The 22041-nt window shown below is 35.7% G+C and overlaps 1 protein-coding gene across 1 annotated transcript in view; it reads left to right on the top strand.

Moving 5' to 3' along the window:
• The window catches only part of AK5 (adenylate kinase 5), an 82521-nt gene that overhangs the window by 11385 nt on the left and 49095 nt on the right, over positions 1 to 22041 (top strand). The window contains exon 6 of the mRNA XM_072343655.1: positions 8390 to 8581. Within this exon, the coding sequence (XP_072199756.1) occupies positions 8390 to 8581 (192 nt within the window). The remainder of the gene's footprint in view (positions 1 to 8389; positions 8582 to 22041) is intronic.

Here is a 22041-nt window from a genome sequence, read left to right as displayed (position 1 = left end):
TGACAATATGAGAAATAATTAGTTGAAATTTCAAGAAAGAAAGTTTTGATTAAATAGAAAGACTCTTTCTAATTAGAAGAACTATTAAGCAGTGGAACATCCTTGTGAAGAAAATAGTGAAATCCCACAAAGTGCAAACAGACAAATCATGTTATTCAGTAATTCATCTGCCCTATTCTTACAAATACCTCACCTGTATAATACTGAAATGTACTGATAAAAAGTACTGAATAAAAATCAGTTCTCATTCTTGTTATCATCAGCTTATTCGGGGACTAATGCTTGTTTTACAGATGGTCACTTTAAGATGATTCAATACACTCCAGTGGTCACTTTAGGACCATTTCATGTTTATATTCCTGAAAAAAGGAGAACATTTCATAAGACACAAGCTGTTATGAAGGTTATTTTTAGGGGAACTGTCAAGAGATACTTGAAGTATAATTGTTTTCCCTTATTACACGATCTCTTCACTGTAGCTAATTGTTTTGATTACAAATGTTCTGAAATGAAATCAGAATTTTACAACAGTGATTCTACAGCGTTATTTGTTCTGCGAAGCAGCTAGCACACTTATAGAATTTATGGTGTAAATTAAAATAATGATGGTAATTGTATATTTGGTTAAGTAGAATATGCTGGCCTTCTCTATTCTTTCAGTCATATATGATACAGAATAGGAATATGCAGCGGGGACCAGGGTGACTATTAGTTTATCTTCATCCTTTTAGTGTACTGGAATGTGTATTCATCAGTAATGCTGTGAAAGCTTCAAATAAGCAAAGAAGCACTTATTTTACCAGTAGCATTTTCCACTGTATTGCCTTTCTCCTTTGCCCTTATTTACACAGACAGAAAAAACACTCCAAGCATGTATTTAATAATACTAAAAATAAATTGCAGGGGGAGAATGTGAAGGACAAATTATTACACTGTATGGAACTATAGGTGAGTAATACAAGATACTGAGAGAATAGCTAAGGTTCAAAGACAGACTGGACAAATGTAAGGAGAATAAGAGTTTTACAAACAAAGCAGGCCGCAAAAGCCAAGAATAATTACAGATCAAGTAAGCATATCTGGTCTTTATTAATCGCAAGAAGTCTATATTGTTTTGTCATCCATATGCTTATATAATTTTAATTTAAGCCACACCCTCTCCCCTTTCTCTGCCTCTGCATATTATGGATGCTAAAGAACTGGAAGGTATAAAATCTGATCTGCTCCCAAGAACACTGTAATTCCTTTAACTCTGTTTACCAAATGTTTTGTACGTTATTACATTGCTCTCACTATTAAGAACTGCGCTGAGATATTGCGAAGATAAACTAATTTATATTGGAAGTGGTTCACCATAGTAATAGCCATCGGAAAAGGATAAAGTCAGCTAAGGCACCTGGTATCTTTTGCAAGCATGCATAGAATCAAACTGTGCTGCATCTGCAGGTAGCTTTAACATAAATTATTTATGCTAAAATAATTCCTTTGGTTTTATGGCTGACGTAACTGTTACTGAGATCTGATATCATTTTAGTTTTCATTATCTCTTTATTTAGTGAAAAAGATAAAGGAAGATGCATATGTCTGAACTCTGGTTAATATACCCATCCTATATGATATATGGTACAGACATATACAATGTTAAAGAACTCTCATTGAACTTCACTTGCAATTGCTCTTGCATGTTTTTATCCCATTAACTAATCCAGAACTAAACTCTGCTCTAGTAAAAATGTTAGTGAACAAGCCAAGATATACCAACTTATGCTAACATTCCAAGAGATAGGTATAGATAAAAAAGATTATAACTTTTTTCCTATTATGTTGCTAGGCTCTGATGTGGACAGTAAGTACTCAAAGTGTTGCTAGGCAGAACTGTATTAAAAAGCATCACATATCAGTGACTAAAGTGCCTAAGATAAGTCAGTGTATCACTTGCAACACTCACAGAATCACAGTATTTCTCTTCCTGCTCAGATCTCAAAGCCAGAAGGAACTCACTCTGTTTCCAAGCAATACCATCAATCTGGAGTAAGTGAATGAAACGCACTTCACAGATATGAGGAATTTAAAATTAGAAATCAATCTTTTTTTGTTATTATTTTGAGTATTTTAACATCGCTGTTCCTGTCATCTATATGTTTTGAGCAGGAAAATGTCTTAAGATGTCATCAGTGATACTTGTAGATCTTCATCAATGCTTACAGGCCAGCAGCAACTCTGCCATTCTGGTCACTTAGTTACACCAGCTTAATTTCTTAATGGTCAGTTATTCATTTCAGCTTGGCAGACCTCATAGCTGTGAGTACTGAAGAAGACAGTTTTCTGGGAACTTCTTTGGAGCTGAAATAAAGCCTATATTTTTTCTTTTTTATTCTGCCTTTGAAGACTGCAGGAGTTGGACTCAGTGATATTTATGGGTCCCTTCCTACTCAGGATATTCTGTGACTATCCCTAAGTCGCATGACTATGAGAATGTCAGCTCTCACTACAAAGCAAACTAAGTTTCAAGTACTCATGATTATAGAGAAAAAAATGAAGAGATGAATGTTAGTAGATTAAAAGCAAATAGAACTTCCAGTTTACATCCTTATTTTAAATATCTGATTATTTCTGGATATTGGGCATTTTAAAATTCCTTCTGACCAGCAGTATGCTGCTTTACTACTCATTTATTTAGCTTTTCAGTCACAGACATATAGTAACCCTAAAGCAGAAATTCCTAAGGCATCCATTATCTCTGCTGAGTGCAAACCAAAGAAAGGTGTTTAGATTCAAAGCACGCTTTCAAAAATGCCAAGGAGAAAATGGTTTACTTACCATTAACCTGTCAGTTTGAAATTCAGCACGTCATCTAGAGTACCAGCATGCTCAAGCATTCTAAATATCTTCATCTCCACTAACACTGCAATGAAATGCTCTGACTGGTGTATTGAACTCAAATGACTTGTGAAGAATAAACTGCAGTTTGACTTTGTGTGCAGCCTCTCACTCACATGGCAATATGTTCTTACCATTCCCAGGAGAAACAATTTATCTTGTTATTATTTACCAGTTAATTTCAGTTACTGCTTTGGGATTTTTTTTCCCTCCTTCCTTTTTCAGTTATTCATGAGTAACTTTCCTTCTGATTTCAGTAATTTCATCACCAAGATTAATGCTTTTAATTTCATTAAATACTGATGAAGTTTGCTTAAAATGCTTTGTTTTGTTAATTGTTTAATGAAATGGGGAACAATTATTAGAATTAACAGGTATTCGTTAATGAATATCATTTCATTCTTTGATATAGAGAAATAATTTCTAAAATAATATACTTTTAGCTCCTTGGGTGACAAGGATATATTTGAAGATGTAAAATGCTAAAATTTACTACTTCTGTTACTTATATTATCTGATTATTAGTTTAAAATGTCCCAAAGTATATTATTAATAAATGTACTACTTCAACAAAGAATAACTAGTTCATCTTCCAGTTTACTTTTTATCTCCTAGATACACTCCTTATGGAAAATACTATGTAAATTAATTGTGGTAAAGTTAACAGGGCATGTAGAAGAGGCAGTATAGGCTGTTGAGGAAGAGCTGACTTCCTCTCACAGTGCCAAGAAAACAGTCTGATGCTTAAACTTCCAAGCCGAAGTAATGCCTGCAATCTCTTCATAAGTTTGACGTATGAGTTAATGGCCAACTCACCTATGGCTGACTGCTCACCTAGCCTGACTGCTAAGATCAGTCCACAAAGAGCTTCCCATGGAAAACCTGCTCCATCAAGAATGAGCTCCAGAACAAGTAATAAAATGAATGCAATCCTTCTGATAATCCATTGAAGGGGAAAGAATCTATTCTTTGCGAAAGGATACAGTTACAGTATTCTTGTTACAGTAAAGCTATTTTTCTGCAACACTGTCTTTATATACTCTTCATTTCATTCCTTCCTTTGTTTCTGTCCCCCTTCCCCCACTTTTCCACTCCATTGTCCAAGTCTGAGAAGCTTCATGGATACAGTCAGTGTTGATAGATATCTATAACCAGTTATTTGTATGAGGAGTAGAAGGATACTACAACATAATAACATATAACTATAACATAATAAGGTCTCATTGCTATATTTCTCTCATTAATTCTCATTGGCCCTGTGAGTTTTTAAATTGCTTTTTTAAAGTCAAGCAAGAACAGGAAGCCTGTAGAATGGCCTTATCATTGTCTGTCTTCTCCCCAAGTAGCTAAAGCAATCTCCTGAGAAAGACAAGCAGTGATTCAAGTTTCTGCTGGGTAAGACCTCATGTTTTCTCTTTTCCTGTGCAAAGACATTTCCCTGCTTTCCAAAGGAAAGCTCATCCACTGCTGATCCTTATCTCTCAGGAAATAACCTAACAGTCTGTGTTCAAAAAGATGCCTGCTGAGCAATTCTGAATTTGAGGTCTGCTTAGGCTTCTTTATAGAAGCACTGTTTTTACAGCTAGGGATTTCAACTGGTTATCTCTTCTACACAGGAAAAAATCTGTATTAGCCCTCCCTAAAGGCACCTGGCTCTTTTAATCACTTACCAATTAGCCTAATCACCTAGTCTGGGCAATTTGCTGGAAGCATATTGTCAGGCAATGTGAGTATGATTCAGAAGCATTTGACAGGAAGAATCCTATCCTCAGAATTCATTCTTTGACAAGAAAGTTCATGATTTACTTTTCTAAAGAAAGAAGAAACTATGTAGTCTGGTAACCCAGCAGAGATGGAACTGTAAAATCAGATCAGGAATTACAATTGAGAGCATCCTTAGAACTGGCATAAATAAACTTGCTAGTAACCTTCACCAGTTGAAATAAAATGCACTGTTGAATTAATGATGATTTTTCACGAGCTGTAGGTTAAGGTTCTTGTGAGTGTCTAATGGAACATACCAGGAATTAACAAGCAAAGTATTTTCAGCTCTTGCCTAGTGAGAAACAATAACAGAGAATGTAAACAGAGAGTGTAATCACCTAATCTGTAGCAAATAATCACTCTACTTTCACTAGCAAGAGGAGATGTAGAAAATATCTGAAGAGAGGTGACCATCTTTCTACTTACACTGCTTTACATCAACCACTGACTTGAATGGAATACTCTTAACTTACTCTTTGTCCCACTTTAAGGAAGGAGATTTAGAGCCAAAGAGAGTATGATTTACTTGCTAGTAAATACTATTCAGAAAGAATAAGAGGACTGAACATTTCCTACCAGTGATATTTTAAGTTATTGCCATATGTTCTTTGTATCAGTTAAAATTCAGAAAGTTGTGAATAACCAGAAATGTATCTGTTCCCATAAACCAAGATTTTCCCTTCTGCCAAATCCCAATTTGTGAGTAGTTAAATTTGGTTCCCCTGGATGTGAGTAAGACTATCCACCTTAAACATAAGATGAGTGTGTCAGGGGGAATGAGCATGAAGGAATGCAGTTCTCCTATCTCTGCTGGATCTATATGTAGAAGACCATTTCTGTAAGCTCGGTCTAAGAATAAACCTTACTGCCTAGTCAAAATACTCAACAGTGGTTAATTCTGAATTAGGCTTGTTTTCACATGAGTCATAAAAAATTATTTCCTCAGTTAGAAAAAGAAAGAAAGAAAGAAAGAAAAAAAAAAAGTAGTTTTCTACTCATATTTATAGAGAGCTAGCTGTGCTGCCAGAGGAGTAACCTCAGATGTTTGTACGTTCACAGTACTCTGTTATATTCCACCTTGTTTATAAGCATGTTTTGCAAATGGGTATAGTTAAGGTAAATGGAAGCAGAGCATTTTATGAAAACAGGAATGAAATATCAATAGTCTTTCAAGGGTTTATCCTGAAGGTTGTAAATGCATGTAGGAGAAATATAGTAAACACTATTAAGTCTGTTTCCATGTGGATATAGAAATTACTATTTCATGCATCAAAAACCAAGCAGAGACATGTTTATTAAATGATTTCCAGCTAGTTTCTGGTGATGAATATTCTACAAGTCAGAGGGGAATTCATAAAGGCATCACATAACCAGACTATTTTGTATTCCTATCTCAAATAGGCTTGAATTAACTTCATTTTCTACTTCCAAAAAAAGTTTTGAACAATACTTCCTTTAAAACTAGGCTTTTTGAACTAAGCATTTTAAGCCATTGTTCTTGGTGACATTTTATTTCAGTGAATGAAATGTATTTGAAATTACAAAAGCCAGACTGTCAGAATAAATAGCTTTAATTCTTGGGATTCTGATATTGCCTTTTGTATTGTTACCGTTACTAATCAGAAAATTAAGAACAATACTTAGTTCCCGTAGAGAACTTTCCATTTTGAAAAGCAATAGGGAATAATTAAAGCCTAATTAATTAATTTTACATGGCAATTACAATGTTGTACCTCATTATTATCTTCATTTTACAGTTAGAAACTTAAAAAATAAAAAATAATAAAAAAAAAATAGGCCCAGAGTATGCTTTCCTGTTTTCTTAGAAAAGAACTGTCTGCTGCAATTTGTCTTGTTTGCTGGATTTAAGCAGATGAGAACTGACACACCTGATGGGTCACGATGACTTTCAGATCCTTCCCTCACTGTGAGGTTGCGATTACTCAGCCGCAGTTTCTTTAAAGAACTGAGGCTGCCTGTGGAAAGCTGCAGTCCCAGGTTTGTGTCAAAGAGGAGACCTTTCCCTTGTCTCTTTTTCTTTTAGGACTACTCATTTAACAGGAGATATGATGCCGTATGAGAAGTTACGTGATAAGCAAGACCTTAGGTTCTACACCAGAGGTCTAGTGAGACTTCATAGACCTGAGTATGTGGTAGGTGGTAGTCCTGAAGGTGTTTGGGAGTAAGTGTTGAAAGTGGGAAGAAGGCCAACTACAGCTTGAAGCTACAGATTCACCTGAAGATTTCTTACCATCTTTCCTCATGGCTGCTTGAACCTGCAGAAGTAGAAATACTAAATAAAGCTATTCACTTTAATTCCATGTTGCATAAACTACCACAGAAGCTTACTTTCATAGTCTTTCACATGAATAATTATGCACCCCTAAAGCTACTGCATGGTAATAAGATTAAATGTCATAATTAATTCATCCCATAAAAGGATGAAATAACCCTGTCAATTAAAGCAGGCTAAAAAGACAGGGAAATTATGTATTTATTTATTAAAGTTGAAGTATCTGTTTTGGAAATAGTTGTTCCAAATTCTGATGTATACTCAGATAAAAATATTTTAGGATTTAGGTTTTAGTTTCAGTCCTCATGTCTCCAATCATCTACAATGTGAATAAAATATAAATTGATTTGCTTTGAGACCTCGTTTAGTTTTCAGTAATGATAAAGAGGCCACCATTCTACTTGCTACTCCTGCTTATCAGAATGTCCTTTGTGGTTGGAAAAAGGCTCTGCTTTCTACTTCCTCCATATCCTGCCCTTTAGTGAACTGCTTTGTAAACAAGGGCTAATGACCATCACTGCAATTTTGAAAAGTTGTATTTGTTTCTTTTGACTCCAGAGGAGCCTTTCTGTGCCTACACCACCAATAGAAAAGGCCAGACTGTATTTCATGTTGTATCCCCTCAAATGACAGGAATCCTGCTAGTCTCAACTGTTCAGTCTAGTGTATGGCTATTCTTATGTAATTAGAGATCACTGGACAGAGGGACCTAAATAGAAAGCATATTCAGAAACACATTTTCATTCTGGCCCTCAACAGTAATATATTGGTAACAACTTGTGTAAAGAAGATATAAATTCCTTCTGTATTCCTTTAGAACACATGTAGATGTTTTGGTGATATACTTGTATGCCTCAAATTAACAAAAGAACAAAGAAATTTATTCTGTGCATAGGAAACATTTTGCAAAGTGCATCTGTTTGGTGCTCTTGATCATCCACCATAAATTTTAGTGTAATTAGATCATGTAATTTCAAGAATAGTAAGCTAATTTTTTTTACTAAAATAAAAAAGGCTTTTTTCTTAGGTAAGTATGGACAGCAGAAATGACTTCATGCTCATGCGTTAGAACAAATATGTATATAATATGTTATATTTTGCTCTTTATAAAGATCTGAATTTTAGCTGCAGGAACCTTCTGGTAGTGAAAACAGCAAGTAAGGCTAAACAAGTTTCCCGGAATGAAGTAAAAAAATTCCTTCAAAATTTTCCTTACAGTTTCACATGAGACAAATAGGCAGGCCTTCAAATAAAAAGAAGTAGCTCTTCCTCAAGCCTATGAACTCTAATCCTCACCTAAAGATACAATAGAAAATTAATTACTTAATTAAGATCCATTTTATGCAAATATTGCATAACTGAGCCTTATCTAGTAATGGATTTGCTGAATCCTGTTTTCCAGTGCAGCCAACTTACTTATTCACAGGTTTCTTTAATTGCTTTTTTCCACAGATCTGTACCCCGGATTTGGTGGTGTTCTTGGCGTGTTCCAATCAAAGGCTCAAAGAAAGGTTACTGAAGCGTGCTGAGCAGCAAGGGAGACCTGATGATAACCTGAAAGCTACTCAAAGAAGACTAATGAATTTCAAGCAAAATGCAGTTCCACTGGTTAAATATTTCCAGGAAAAAGGGCTAATTGTTACAGTAAGTCCTCTAGTATATACCTCTGAAAACTGTTGTGGTTACATTTGATTTCTTTGGTTTCCTTTTGTTTTAATGTGACTCAAATTATGCTTTAAGTATTCATAACTACGTTGACTGAAAACAAACCTTTTTTTTCTGACTGCATCTATGAAATGAAGGTGTACTTTAATATAATATGGTACTCTTTACATTGTTGTTCTGTAGAAATCTATAACAGTTCCTAACTGCTATGCTAAATACAGTACACGAGAGTCAAAGGGTGCAAAGGGTGTGTGCTTGTAGGTATATCTAAGTATGTATGAGAGGTAATATTGGCAAGGACTCATGCTATCTTCCTAGCTACGTATTTTCAAGATGGTGATACCAGATTTAGCCATTCATTTTACACTTTCTGAAGGTGTGGAGATAAAAGGTTGTGAAACCTTTAGACTGGCTTAGGCTGCTATGAATTCTATATTCCTTTGTTTCAGTTCAGCAGTCTCATAGTCTTTCAAATAGTTACGTACTTCCTGAATGCTTGTCTTGGGAAGTGAGCAAAGCCGAAAAAAAAAACAAAACTAAAAGAAAGTGGATCTCAGCTTGGAGTAAATTAATACTGGTTGTCAAAGAAGTTACTAGATAACTTTTGCATGGAGTTGTAAGGTGCGTATAATATTTACAACAATAACTATATACATGGGTATATATACAAATCATATATAGTAACAAAATATAAATACACTAGTAACTAAAAAGCCCACAGATTATCTTATCATGATTTAAATATGCCTTATTATGTGGTGTCCTAGAAACTTTAACATTTTAAATTAAAATTTTGGTGATGAGAATACTGGGATGTAAATAGACCACTGGGAAATTAGTGAGAATACAGACTTCTGCAGTACTCAGTGCAAGAAAGACTACCTCTAACCACAAAACAAACCAGAAGCTGCATGCATAAATAAAGCTAGATGAGGACAATGGGAGTAGGGCTACTAAGTGCTCCTGAAGTACATAAGTGCTTAATTGTGGTTAATTCAATGAGCAGTCCACAAGAGTTGAATTAGTGAAAAGTTCTAAATTACAAGCTGAGTCTTTTTGTAACAGCGTGTGGAACTTGGTAGTACGTATGGTACTATAATAGCACAGTTTGCCTCTGTTTCTTATAATAGCCTAAATAATTATGGTACATTCTCCTCATGGCAGATATCACAAATTCTATGTGCTGGTCAGAGTGTCTTTAACTGCAAAGTCATCCAGTGATGTTGGTAGTCATAATGCAGTTCTATACCTTTTGTAATTTTAGAATGAAAATCCCAATAAATACTTCAGTTGTTTTCTCCAGAGAATATCTGTTCTATCTGAGGACTGTCACTGACAATGGAGAGGAGGACTTCAGAGGACTGGAGGTCTTGGGAGTTGCTTTAAATTATTAGGAAAGCATGTGCTTTGTAACACTTCTATAGCCTTTTCAAGTACTTTTCCTACAGAAAGCCTGTGTAGTTTTCAGGGAAGATTTGTCTTTTGTTCAGAAAGCATGTGGGGCATTTGGCTAGAATTGGAATTCAAATTGTAGTTTGCATCTTATTAGAGCTGCTCCAGGGCAGCTGCTTTTTCCTTGTAGCAAAATAAGATGCAGTGGTGAAGTTGAGCCTTGGGACTTAGATGCAATGCTAGTTTTATGGTCAGAAGATGAGGATATCTTTTCCAGTAGATGATAAAGAATACATACGGCATATCTCACTTCACAAGATATTTCTATAAGTTTCATTGCATATGGAAAACCGTCTTTGCAGATCCTTAGGGTAACCAAGTTGGTAGGGAATAAATTAGTAAAAGAAGTACCCAGGAAAGAAGTAGTGAAAATAGATTAAGAAACAGATTAAGTATGCACACTTCAGAACAAGTAAGGAAGTAAAAATTCCTACCAAAAGGCATTTTTAAAAGCACATGACTTTGAAACAGAGGACACATATTCTAAGTCCACTTAAAAAACTACACACCTCTACAGAGAGTTTGAAACTTCAACATTTTGTTATTTTCCCATCATTTGTTCCTTTTCTTAGTGCTCTATTTAGAGACCAGCATTATTTATGAGTTTTGACAACAGTTACTTCTAATGTGTTCATTTTGTTGGAAATTATTTTGCCCAATGGGAAATCTGTTTGTGTTTCTGCCAGCTTCCAGTCCTATTCCTTTAATCAAACATCAATGGACATAACAGATGTTTTCTTACATTGCATCATGTTTGCTCTCACTCAAAAATCCCACTTCCTTCTTTGCTGATGAACTTTCTTTTCATTTTGGAAAAAAAAATAAAAAATCTCTACAATTTTACATGGCCTTTCATCAGTGGAAAAGATAGTTTTTTCAAAGCTATAGGATCCAACTAATACCAGTGAAGGACTCATCACCTTTTCCTGGTGGAAGTCTTATATCTGTAATACTAACATTTCAACCTACATTGGAGACATCTGCACACTCTACTTCCTTCAGGAAAAGGAAGCAAGAAAAAGTATTGCATTTCTCCTTCTGATTACAGTGTTGAACCTGCAAGGCACTGAAATATTATGAGGAGGAGAGCAGGGTAAGAACTTGAAAAGCATAAAATAGAATTACACTAACCTAATTTCTGAAGGAATTAATCCTTGAGGCAAGGTCAACCAGAAAAAGGAAAGGCTGCTCCAACAGATATTTCACACTATAATTGACATATTTTGGTCAAGTTAATAGAAAACCACATTCTTCTAGTTTCAGATCTTATCGGTTATGTTGCTTAGATGTAATTCATTTTCCACATCTCCCCACCCTGCCCTTGGCCTTTATAAATATTATACAATATGTATCTTATATATTTCTTTGCTGCTCTGTATGTTTTATCTTTTCAGATAAGGCATGCTATCCCTACTTTCAGAGGCTGATCCTGTTTTCTGTTTTTAAGGAAGAAAATGAGGGTCCTACCTCGAGTACTTCTATGAAACAGGAAGGTCTAACTGTTACTATTGAAAAAGTTCTTCTTTGGAACAATAAAGTTGGAATATCCAACATTTTGGACTGTAGCTCAAATTTAACAGATCTGTAAATATCATTATAATCAAGTAGAAAATACCTGATATGTTTACAACCATGTGTAATCTCTGTTTAAAATTATGTTTAGCAATATGTTGGTAGATCTACCATGAAAACCTGACCTTACTAATTGCCGCTTCTGAAGAATAGAAAGAAAATAGTATTAAATACCACAATATTGAAGATGGAATATGTAAATAAAAGAAATATAGGGAAAAAAAAAAATACAACCCTAAAAACTATGGGACTAATATGTTCTAATGCTTTTAATGTGGTTGCTGTCCTTACACCTACCATGCTCTGAAAAAATACTTTCTTGTTACGTATAATAAAAGGTTAACCCTTCTCCCCTCCACCTCTGGCACCCCAGGATAAAGCTGTTGTGGGTTAGCTGAAGGTCTAGACCAGCATGTCACTGTTGTCTGCTTAGAGCTTGCTGTTAGATATCTAGTAAGAGGATTCCTTAAGAATCCTTTAAAAAATCCAGCTGAAAACAATTTCTTAGTGTTAAGATGTATTTCTTTTCCAGACATTATACTGATATTTCATCATCATTGGACTTTTGCAGTGAACTACTTAGCTCTTAAGAACTGTAGCGTAAGGTTCAAATAACTACATTATTTGACCTCTGAATAAATCACTATAATGTGTAATTATCCTTACTAGAAAACTTTTTTTTATGTACTCTCCATCAGACATAATTCATCCTACTGGAAGAACCTGTATTTTAGAAACTAGTGATTTGTACCAGACCAAAGTTAATTGTGGGAAGATGGTATAAGAGAAGCTGGGTCTTTACTTTGCCTTATTCAGACATGCATTTTAAATCTCTGCTATTCCTACTCCAGTGATAGCCATTCACTCAGCTACTAGTTATTTTCTGGAAGATGATTAAGTCATCACTTTAACTGGAATTTTATCTGGTGTGTATAAATGGATATAGTACTGTTATTTGTTAAAAATCTATATAAGTCTAGTGCTTCGGTTTCAACCTTGTTATGTTAGTAAGTCTGTGTGTGTTCTAAAAAAAAAAAAAAAAAAGAAAGACTGTCTTTAATGAGAGAGAAACATAGTGCATTAAAAGAAGGCTGAGGACCTTATTTAAACAGCCAAGACAGGACAGCATCCTATCTCAAAAAAGAATCTATTATGGCTATGCAAAACATTAAAATGACTTTCAGACTAGGCAGAGAAATGAAGAAAAATGAAAAAAAGCAGCTGAAGCTGGAAACCAGCTTTTGAGCACAAATTTAGAAGTGAAATAGTTGCGGGTGAGGGAAATAGCTTATAGAGCTGTCTGCCCTCATTAGCATCAAACAAGCCTAATGGCTGTCAACTGTCATAGAAAAATTCCCCATGGAACAGTATTATATAAATTTTTCTCTGGATTTGGTTATAAAAAGCATTTTTCAATAGCATTGCACACTGACATGAACTTTAGCTCCAGGCTGTGATTTACCAATACACTGGTGAAAGTATAAGTTATAATCCATTTCTGAAGCTTCTGTGCTATCATATAGCTGTCCAACACCAGATTTTGGTTTAGGCCTTTTGCTTTCCTTCTTTCTTTCATTAGCTCTGAATTATGAGTTCAAAGGACTTTCAGTTACTCATTCCCTTTAAATTGCCCTGCTTCCCTCTGAGAAGCATGGGTCCTCTGGTCCTGCCACTAGCTATCAGGGTCAATGCAGATCTTACCGATAGGAAGTGGTAAGCAAATGCCTGATCTGAACCTCCACTCTGCTTGCAGACCTGATGAGAGCCATTGCTGGCCACCTCTCTGAAGTGACAATCTAGTTCCAAGAATCTTCTCTTCATTGAAGGCATTTGCATCCTTTTTGGCAGAAAGCAGACCGATTAGTTGCACTTGATTTTGTGGTAGTGGTACTTCATGCAGTTTCACATGAAATAATTTTTAGAAATGCCACGCTCCCTTCCCTGAAATAATTCCAGGAATAGGGACTGCTAGCCACCACCTCTCCTGCATGATCTCATTTCTCCACCAGAGGCTCAGGAACTCACTTATATACCATCTGATGCCTTGCATCTTGCTATTTATTTATTTATTTTTGCAGCAAAGTAATACAAACTCTAATATTACAGATAGTTTCACTCAAACCTAGACTTGTCCATACCTCAGCATAGCCCTTCTCCACAGAAGTCAGAAATATGAGCTTTGCTTTGCAGAGGACATTGAGCTGAGGTTTCCTATTGACTGTCCCAGTGAATTAATATGTTCTCAATTATCTCTCAGTTCTTTTAAAAATACAGTAGTCATGAGTGCAGCCCTGCAGGAGCACATTAGGTCTGCTTTCACCATGATTACCATGCTGGCTTTTCAGGACAGTTCTTGTTTCTTGGTGTTGGAAAGAGCCAAATTCTAATAGCTTTGGAACTTCTCAATTCAAACAAAGAATATAGGCACCTCTCTGTGGGAACCTTGAGACCACAGGTTTTCTTTGCAGTTCTGGAGACATCTTGTGGTTTACTGCATAGCTCCTAAGTCTTTTTGCAGATTCCTGAATGTATATCCTTATGTAATCATAAGAAAAAATTCTGTGCAGGGGGAATAAGATGATGGACGGGAAATTACAATCACTTTTGTTCGTTTTGGTGATTCAAAGCAATGAAAGAGAAGCTGAAGCTTAGAACAGGTAACCAGATCTCAGCAGACATGGATAGACACCCAGCTGCCACTGCTAATTAAGGGTCTGTGCATCTCTGCTGTGTTTGATAGCTCTTCTGCAGAAAAACTGGGGCAGAAGAGCGAGGTTGTCTCTGTAACTGCTGTTTCCTGTGGAACTGCAGAACTAGAGCATGCATATACATGCTGTCATTGCTGCCAGGTTTTACATGGAGTCTCAACACTATTCATGTATTACTAATTAGCAAGATATTTTGAAAAACATACCAAGGTATGTATATGAATGAAGCATACGTAGAAACCTTCCTAAGCAAACTGTTTATAAATATATACACATTGCATATGGGGGGGAGATGATTAATCTGTGTATATGCAGAACCACGTGCACCATATACACTTCCAAAGCTTCAAAACATTCTGATTATATGATTTATGTTAGCAAGTTCAGCATATCAAAATACTAATGTCTGCCAGAGTATGGTCAAGCTTGGAAACTTGCCACCTGTGCACCTGCATGTGTGCAGAAAAACCTTCAGGTTGGTAATTCTTTGCTGAGGGGAAAAGAATTGCTACAGCACTACCTTAATTTCTAACTTTGAAAGTGTGACGATTTAAGTAAATACATGGCTTCTGAAATGTTGCCCTATAACCCCTCAGAACTACAGCCAAAAAAAAAAAAAAAAAAAGAAAAAAAAAAAAGAAAAAAAAAGTAGAAAAAAGAAGTAAATGTTAAGAAAGAAAGAAAGAAAAAAGAAAGAAAGAAGGAGAAAAAAAAAATCTGTCTATTTGGTTGGTCATAGACGAGCACATGGTCTAAAACTGATTTAGGAATACAAGAGAGAGGGAATGCTGTTTCTGACAGGCACACTGTCCCAGATTTTATCCATTTCTGGCACTGTGAATGCCAATACATGTTTAAAATTAACAGGGCTGTTTTTACAGATCTGGAGCTAAAGCTAAGCAATTAAGCCAAGTTATCATGCAGAGAAATGAACTGCAAGAGATGTTTAAAATATCATGCTCTATATACTCTTCAAGTCATTTTAAATCATTCATCTTAAGGTAATTAAGCAGGGTCCTCTGGGTGAATATTAACTACAAGTAGGAAATTAGAAGCTAAAGTAAGATTTACAGAAGATTTTTTTTATTATTATTTTATTTATTTATTTAGAAGAGCCTCGTGCTAAGAAATCAGCTTGGAAAACATACTTCATCTCTGGATAGACTTTTTGAGTTGGATCAAGAGTATCTGGCATCCATGAGCAAAAGTTCCTATATTAAACTGCATCCTATCAGTTTAGCAGAAGAACCAAACCCCCATTTCAGATATGCTTTTTATGTTAAAATCCCAAAATAAACAAAAAAATTAGAAGTGAATTTTAGTTCTGATTACTGCTGGTGGATCTTTCCTGTGAAAACTTCATATTCAATGATACCTTGATTTTATGTCAAAATCCTTTTGCTGACATTTGATCAATGGAAGAATTTCAGATACCAACTTATGCAAGTTACTACATCAACAGAATTGTTAAGTATTTCCAGCAAGCTCTCACTCTCACAGCTCTGATAAAATATAACTACATTAGGTGATATTCTGGTATGTAACTTCCTTATTTCCTGAATCTTAAGCTGGTAGCTTTGGCTGCTGCTTAATATTTCTATTTCCTTATGCACTAGGCAGCTGAATGTGTGATCTGATACCAATCCTAAACAGTCTGGATTCAAATGGGTGAAATGAAACTGAGTGGACTGTTCTCTCATCATGCCATCTAATATTACCCTCTGATTGTTGGAGCATTTTTTTTGGTCCTCCTTTTTTTATTTTTTCTGTAGATTCACTACATGAAAAACAAACAAAAGATTTCCCCTTCTTGTTTTTTAATGCATTATAAAGGTAAATATTTGTGAATGCTCAGGAAAGTGTCAGAATGAAGGAGATGCTCAGATTGCCAGCAAAAAGTGATGCAGCTAATGTTCTGGACCACTGTGGCTTTTTTCTCTAGCATTCTCAAGCCTTAGTTCAGCATTTAGGTTCAACAGTAGTTAGATACAGTTACAGCGTTGGTGAAGAACTAAGAAAGCTGAACAGCTACTCACATATTGTCTGACTCAGGGAACACAATGCACAAAACAGTGCTAGTGTGAGAACAGTATCTTTCCCCTAGTACGTTTACATGTGCAGAATATCATTTTGAATGCTTCTAATAGCTCTTTCAAGGATTTTGTTTTCTAATACAATTACAGAACGACTATCCAATAGAGCTTTCAAGAACTTTATGAAATACCTCAGAATTAGGAAACACTGCTATTGTGCTAGCTCAGCACTTCACTGACATAAACATATCCTACTTCTTAAATTACCTGTTACTTTCATCAGGTAACCACTACTATGGCTGTTCTGCTCCTGGTAACCACATACATCTCCGCACAGCATTGCCTTCTATCACTTAGACATAGCCTACAATTCTTGGAAAAGAGTTTGTGAATACTATCACTATGCATGCTTCCTTTATCCTCCAGCACAGTTATCATCCACCCTACTGTACAAGCTAGCGTTTGTACCATCCCATCTGAACACAACTGAAATCTTTTCCTTTAGTGGCTAGTAAATATCTCTCTCCACCTTGTTGTCACTATGACACACGTGGTAATCTAAATAAATAATAAAATGGTACAATAACCCTAAATGTGACTGGAACACTGCAGTCACAGATACCATTGTGATATTGTGTGAAGGAAGAACTGTTGCGTCCATTCATAACGAACACGTTAACACTTATAGCATAACACGTCCACTGCAGCCATTCACAGCACAAAATGAGGACATTAACATGTAAAATATTTTCACCATAACTTGCAATTATCTTTTGCTTACATGTAAAAGATATTTTTTATAAATTACCCCTTGATCTGTTCTGTTAGAAATATTTTTTTTACGTTTCCCACTGGATTTCCCCTCCCACTTTTGAGCACAAAATCAAATTAAACTTTACATCCACATTTTCAAGACTAGCACTTTAAAATTCTCTGTTCTGTCAGGTCATTTCCTTCTTTCTACCATCCACTGTGTTTCAGTAATAATATACCTTTTATAATGCCTGTGTCATTTCTGTCTCCTACCACTGCAAGAGGCCAATTAGGCAATGTAAAAATACTCCTTTCACTAGTTTCCTACTACATTCCACCTTCTGTGCTCTTTTGGTCTTCTCTTCTAAAACGAACAAAATTCTGTGTGAGCACTGAGCCCTTAGAGAAAAGAAACCTAGAATGTGGGCAATGCAGTTTACATTCAAGTTACTTATTAAATTTCTCACTCCGTAATACACTGAAAACAGTTTCAGTAATCCTCTTTGAATCTGAAAGTTTTATCCGAAAATTTTTGCTAGAAATATTCTACCTATTTCACTTATATTCAGTACTGCTTATTTCTGTTCTTTGTTTTCTTTTTACAAGAATGTTATCACAGCTTTCTTCTCCATGCTTAATGCTCTGCCTCAGCCTGCTGTAATGTTCATCAAAGGTTTTGTGGGTACATTGGCTTTCAGCTTTGATCCCTTCCTGTCATTGGTACAAGACACAAATGAGTTGAAGACCTGTAGTGTAAATAGAAGCTTTTCTTCATCTATTACAATTCATATTCTCTTGTATCTTTTGAATTTAGAAAGAGGGTCAGGAGCCACGTGAATTCTGAAGGCAGTTTGGTTTTAGCTCTGAAAACCATTTGTTATATCTTTAACTACGTGCAGGAGAGTATCTCTTAGAAAAGCACTAAATCTTGTAGGATGAGAGTTATACAGAATAAGTTATACAGAATAATTTCTACAGATCTAGATGTTCCCTCATAGTTTAGGGTAGGACTTGGTAACAGAAACAATGCCAGTATTTTTTGACAGATGACCTCTGACCCTCAGTTCAACAGGCAGCTGTGCTAGAAATAACTTCCAATGGAATTTATTTGATAGTCTAGTATTGAGGGAGCATAACAATTTGTTGTAACCCCGCTTTGGTAACATAATTTATGTATTTATAAAATGGTACAGCTCTCAGAGGAGAGCATGTAGGAAACCTTCTGCAAAATAAATCATAGGCAAGTGTTCAGGCTTCTCACTATTTAAGGTAAAAGAGTGCTTGAGTTCACATCAGGGAATCTGTTAAAAATCAGCTGGTGTGTGAAATCAATTGCTTGCACAGGGAACACAGATAAAGGGGCTCTCTGCAGGCTTTTGCTTTCTGCACTGGAAGAAGGCAGAAGTCAACATTCCAGATGGAGGGCTATTAATGGAAGTTGGAGTTTGGTTAGCGTGAATAGGGCCATGCAGAATTTCCTGTCGGGATACATATTTAGTTAGCTCTCCTGTTCCCCTGGTGTAATTTTAATACAGGGTAAGCTGTACAAATGATTAGGATCTTCCTCTTGTTATATAGTATAGACCAGCCTCAGAACTGCAAGAATTAAGTAAAAGATTACAGCTCTCTGAAAGGTGGGACAGTGAGTTTCAAAAGTTACTGGGAGCTAGATGACTGGAGCCTAAGCTATTAAAAACCGTACGCTTTCTTCCTTGACAACAATGACAGCATGGAATGCAGTCACCAGTTCCAGTCAGTGCAACAATGCCTTCAAAAAAATACTTGAAAACAAAAATATCTGACACATCCCACATCATACCCCTCACCCATGAAAAGACAAGTGAACTTCTGTAAGAAATATTGCTGCTACATGAGGTTAATTGCACAAACATACCCTTCTAGTTGATTTTTTTTTTTCCCCATTTGGAAAAGAAGTTGTTTACTCTCTAGATTGAATGCAGTGTTATCTTTAACAATGAGAATTTGTGTTTAACTGAGCAAGCTTATGAAGCAATGATAATTAGACAAGTCACAGGCAGAAAGAATAAAAACAGAGGGCCTTCTCCAACATCTCTGATGGTGTTTAAGTCAGGGACAAACATTCCGAACGTGATGTTCAGATATGTACAGTTGTCAGAACCTGTTTTTCTTAACTTATTTACCAGATTACAATTTCATAGCAGGAAAAAAAAAAACAAACAAACAAACAAAGAGCATGAAATTAACTGATGGCCTGATTTTAGAACTTCCATATTGTTCTTATGAAAAACAGGTGATAAAAACTCATCGGACTGATATTCACATTGCCTTCCACTGGTATCCACTGACAAGGTGCTGCAGTGCACTTCAAAGTTACTAACTGAAAGGCTTTTAACGCGTAGCTACATACATTAAAAAAATCACAATGTAAACAAATAATTTTGCTTGAACTACTGCCCATCAGTGTAGCTGCTGGGATCTTGAGCAGTTGCCAATGCTCTGTTTTAAGAAAGGAGTGGCCAGATTGCCTGGCATTTGCAGTGTCATTGCTGCTGGCTTGGGCATGCACCGCTTTTCACAGCACACACGTGAGACCAGTTAATTGTTTAAAAATCTGCTATGGAGAACAGGGAGCTTCAATCCCACTAACTGATAATTGAGGTAAAATAAACGTGGGCTAAAAATTAGAGAGCCAAGATTTCATAGGCACATCTACTGTTATTCCCAGTCATTTCCCTCAGCAGTGGGTATTATTCTAGAAATCAAACTTACAGCTCAGAACAGCAGTTGTGAGCTTTATGCATACACTGTTGGCAAATTATTTTGTCCACAGGCTAAATGACTGTAGTCCTCCCTTCCAACATTAACACTGATTAATCTAAGTTCTTATTATTCTGAAAGCCTGCTTCTGCATTGTTAAGGTGGTTTATTTTATACAGTTATTAGTGATTTTTTGAAGGCAATATAATAATCCTAGAGATTATTATATGCCTTCTTTTGCTTGCAGATTTGTTATGACAACTATTGGCTTTCCCAGTCAAATGAATATAAAATACACAAAACTGTATCAAGTTATAAGGGCAGGGATCATTGCTGTTATCTCACCCAGGAATTTATGGCTGGATTTTGAAGCCCTCCAACTGATGTTTTGTTTTAGCTTTTTCTCACCAATGTCAGTGGGAACTGTGTCACTAATATTGCTCTGAGCAAACATAGGCACCAGGTGTCCAGAAAGAATGTCTACAGATTGGCATTGAAATACATCATGTAGGCTTCACAATGCGTATGCAATAACACAGAGCTACAGACAAGGAAGAAATAGTTGGTTCATGTTACCTAAATCTTGACAATATAAGATACAGATAATTTAGAATTTGTCTCATACATTCCATTTCCTATAACTCCTTTATCTCAGAAGCATGCAGAAATACACATTTACACTTTGAGTTGCTTTCACAGTGCTTCCATAAGCTTGTACTGCAGTTTTTCAATTGTTATTGTTTTCAATTGTAAACATAAACGTGCATTAATTCATAGTTATAATTGTATAACTGTTTGTCAAGTACTTAGAAGCACAAAATACAATCAAATCTAGGGTTTCTCCCAAAGCCTAACCTGCATCCAAGCCTGTCCTGTTTTTCAGGGTCCATAAGCATGCCAGAGCTTATGCCATTTCTGGATAACATGAACCATTTATTAATTTAATAATTATTTTAATAATAAAGGAAAGAAGAAATCAAAAGCAAAGACTAATTTTTAAATGTTCTAAATAGCCATTACTTCTAGCCAGCATTTGAACTGAAGTCAGTACTACAGCAGTGGTGAAGGCTGAAGGGAAGAGGTGCCTTTCATGAACTCTGAGCTGACATGCAATAGAAACAGACTCTTTGATAACACTTCTGATTCTGCAGTTTGCTGCCCATGTTTTTTCTGAGTCCCAGTAGAAATGAATATCACTGCACAGCTGTAGGACTGAGATTATTCAACTTAAACATTTTTAAAGAAACAGTAAAAAAAAGCCCTTAAAAGATGAAAAGCTAGAAGCTTCACAGATTGTCCTTCATCTGCCATTTCACAAGATGACAGTGACATCAACTGCAGTGTAAGAAACTCCATGATGTAGTGTCATCCAACAGACAAATACAGCAATGCTAAAATAGCTGTATTGACAGCGAATACTACCCAGAAGCCATTGTAATACAGAAAAGACCCAAAGCTTATAAAATAATTAATGTTTAGAAAGAGTAAAGCAGTAGGTTCTTTTTTAGCATATCAAAAGTTATAATTTTCTGTGCAAAATGAAGAAAAGGAGAATCGTGATGTATAAATGATGTATAAATATAGGTTACTTGGCTTGTTTTCTCTGCAATAAACTATATCTCAATCTATTAACCTATGGTTTTATATCTCAAGTGCTAGAATTTCTGTATTATATATTTCTGTATTCTATAATTCACTTAGCTCAAATGACTGCCCCCAAGAAGTCAAGAAATTATATTAGTAAGATTCAAATGAAGCCTGCATAATTTTTCATCTTTCTCTGTTGGCTTACACTGTAGCCACATTACATGCTTTTCTTGCCAATATCCCTGCTCGTTCTCAGACTTCATTTTCCTACCCAAAGTAAGTGACCTGCTCTAGTTTTCTAATTTGTGTTTTCAGTTTCCCTGATCAAAGCAGTGGCCATCCTGCCTGCTACCTTGTTGACAAGGCATCCCTCAGACATTTGTCATATTGTCTTGCTCATTTCTAAATTCATTATATTATGTAGTGTTTCCCTACAGTTGCTTCATTTCATACCCTCTCAGTAGAAATATTGTCATAAGCTTTTGAAAAGTTAAATAAATCATGTCATTCTGGTCCACTTTGTCCACTTTTCTAGTTATGGTATTTTAAAAAATGCTTTCAACCTACATAATCATGTGGGATTTTGTTCTGTATT

Source organism: Excalfactoria chinensis, chromosome 8 (genome assembly GCF_039878825.1).
Source record: "Excalfactoria chinensis isolate bCotChi1 chromosome 8, bCotChi1.hap2, whole genome shotgun sequence".
Taxonomy (NCBI): domain Eukaryota; kingdom Metazoa; phylum Chordata; class Aves; order Galliformes; family Phasianidae; genus Excalfactoria; species Excalfactoria chinensis.
This window is presented reverse-complemented; position numbering and strand designations above follow the sequence as displayed.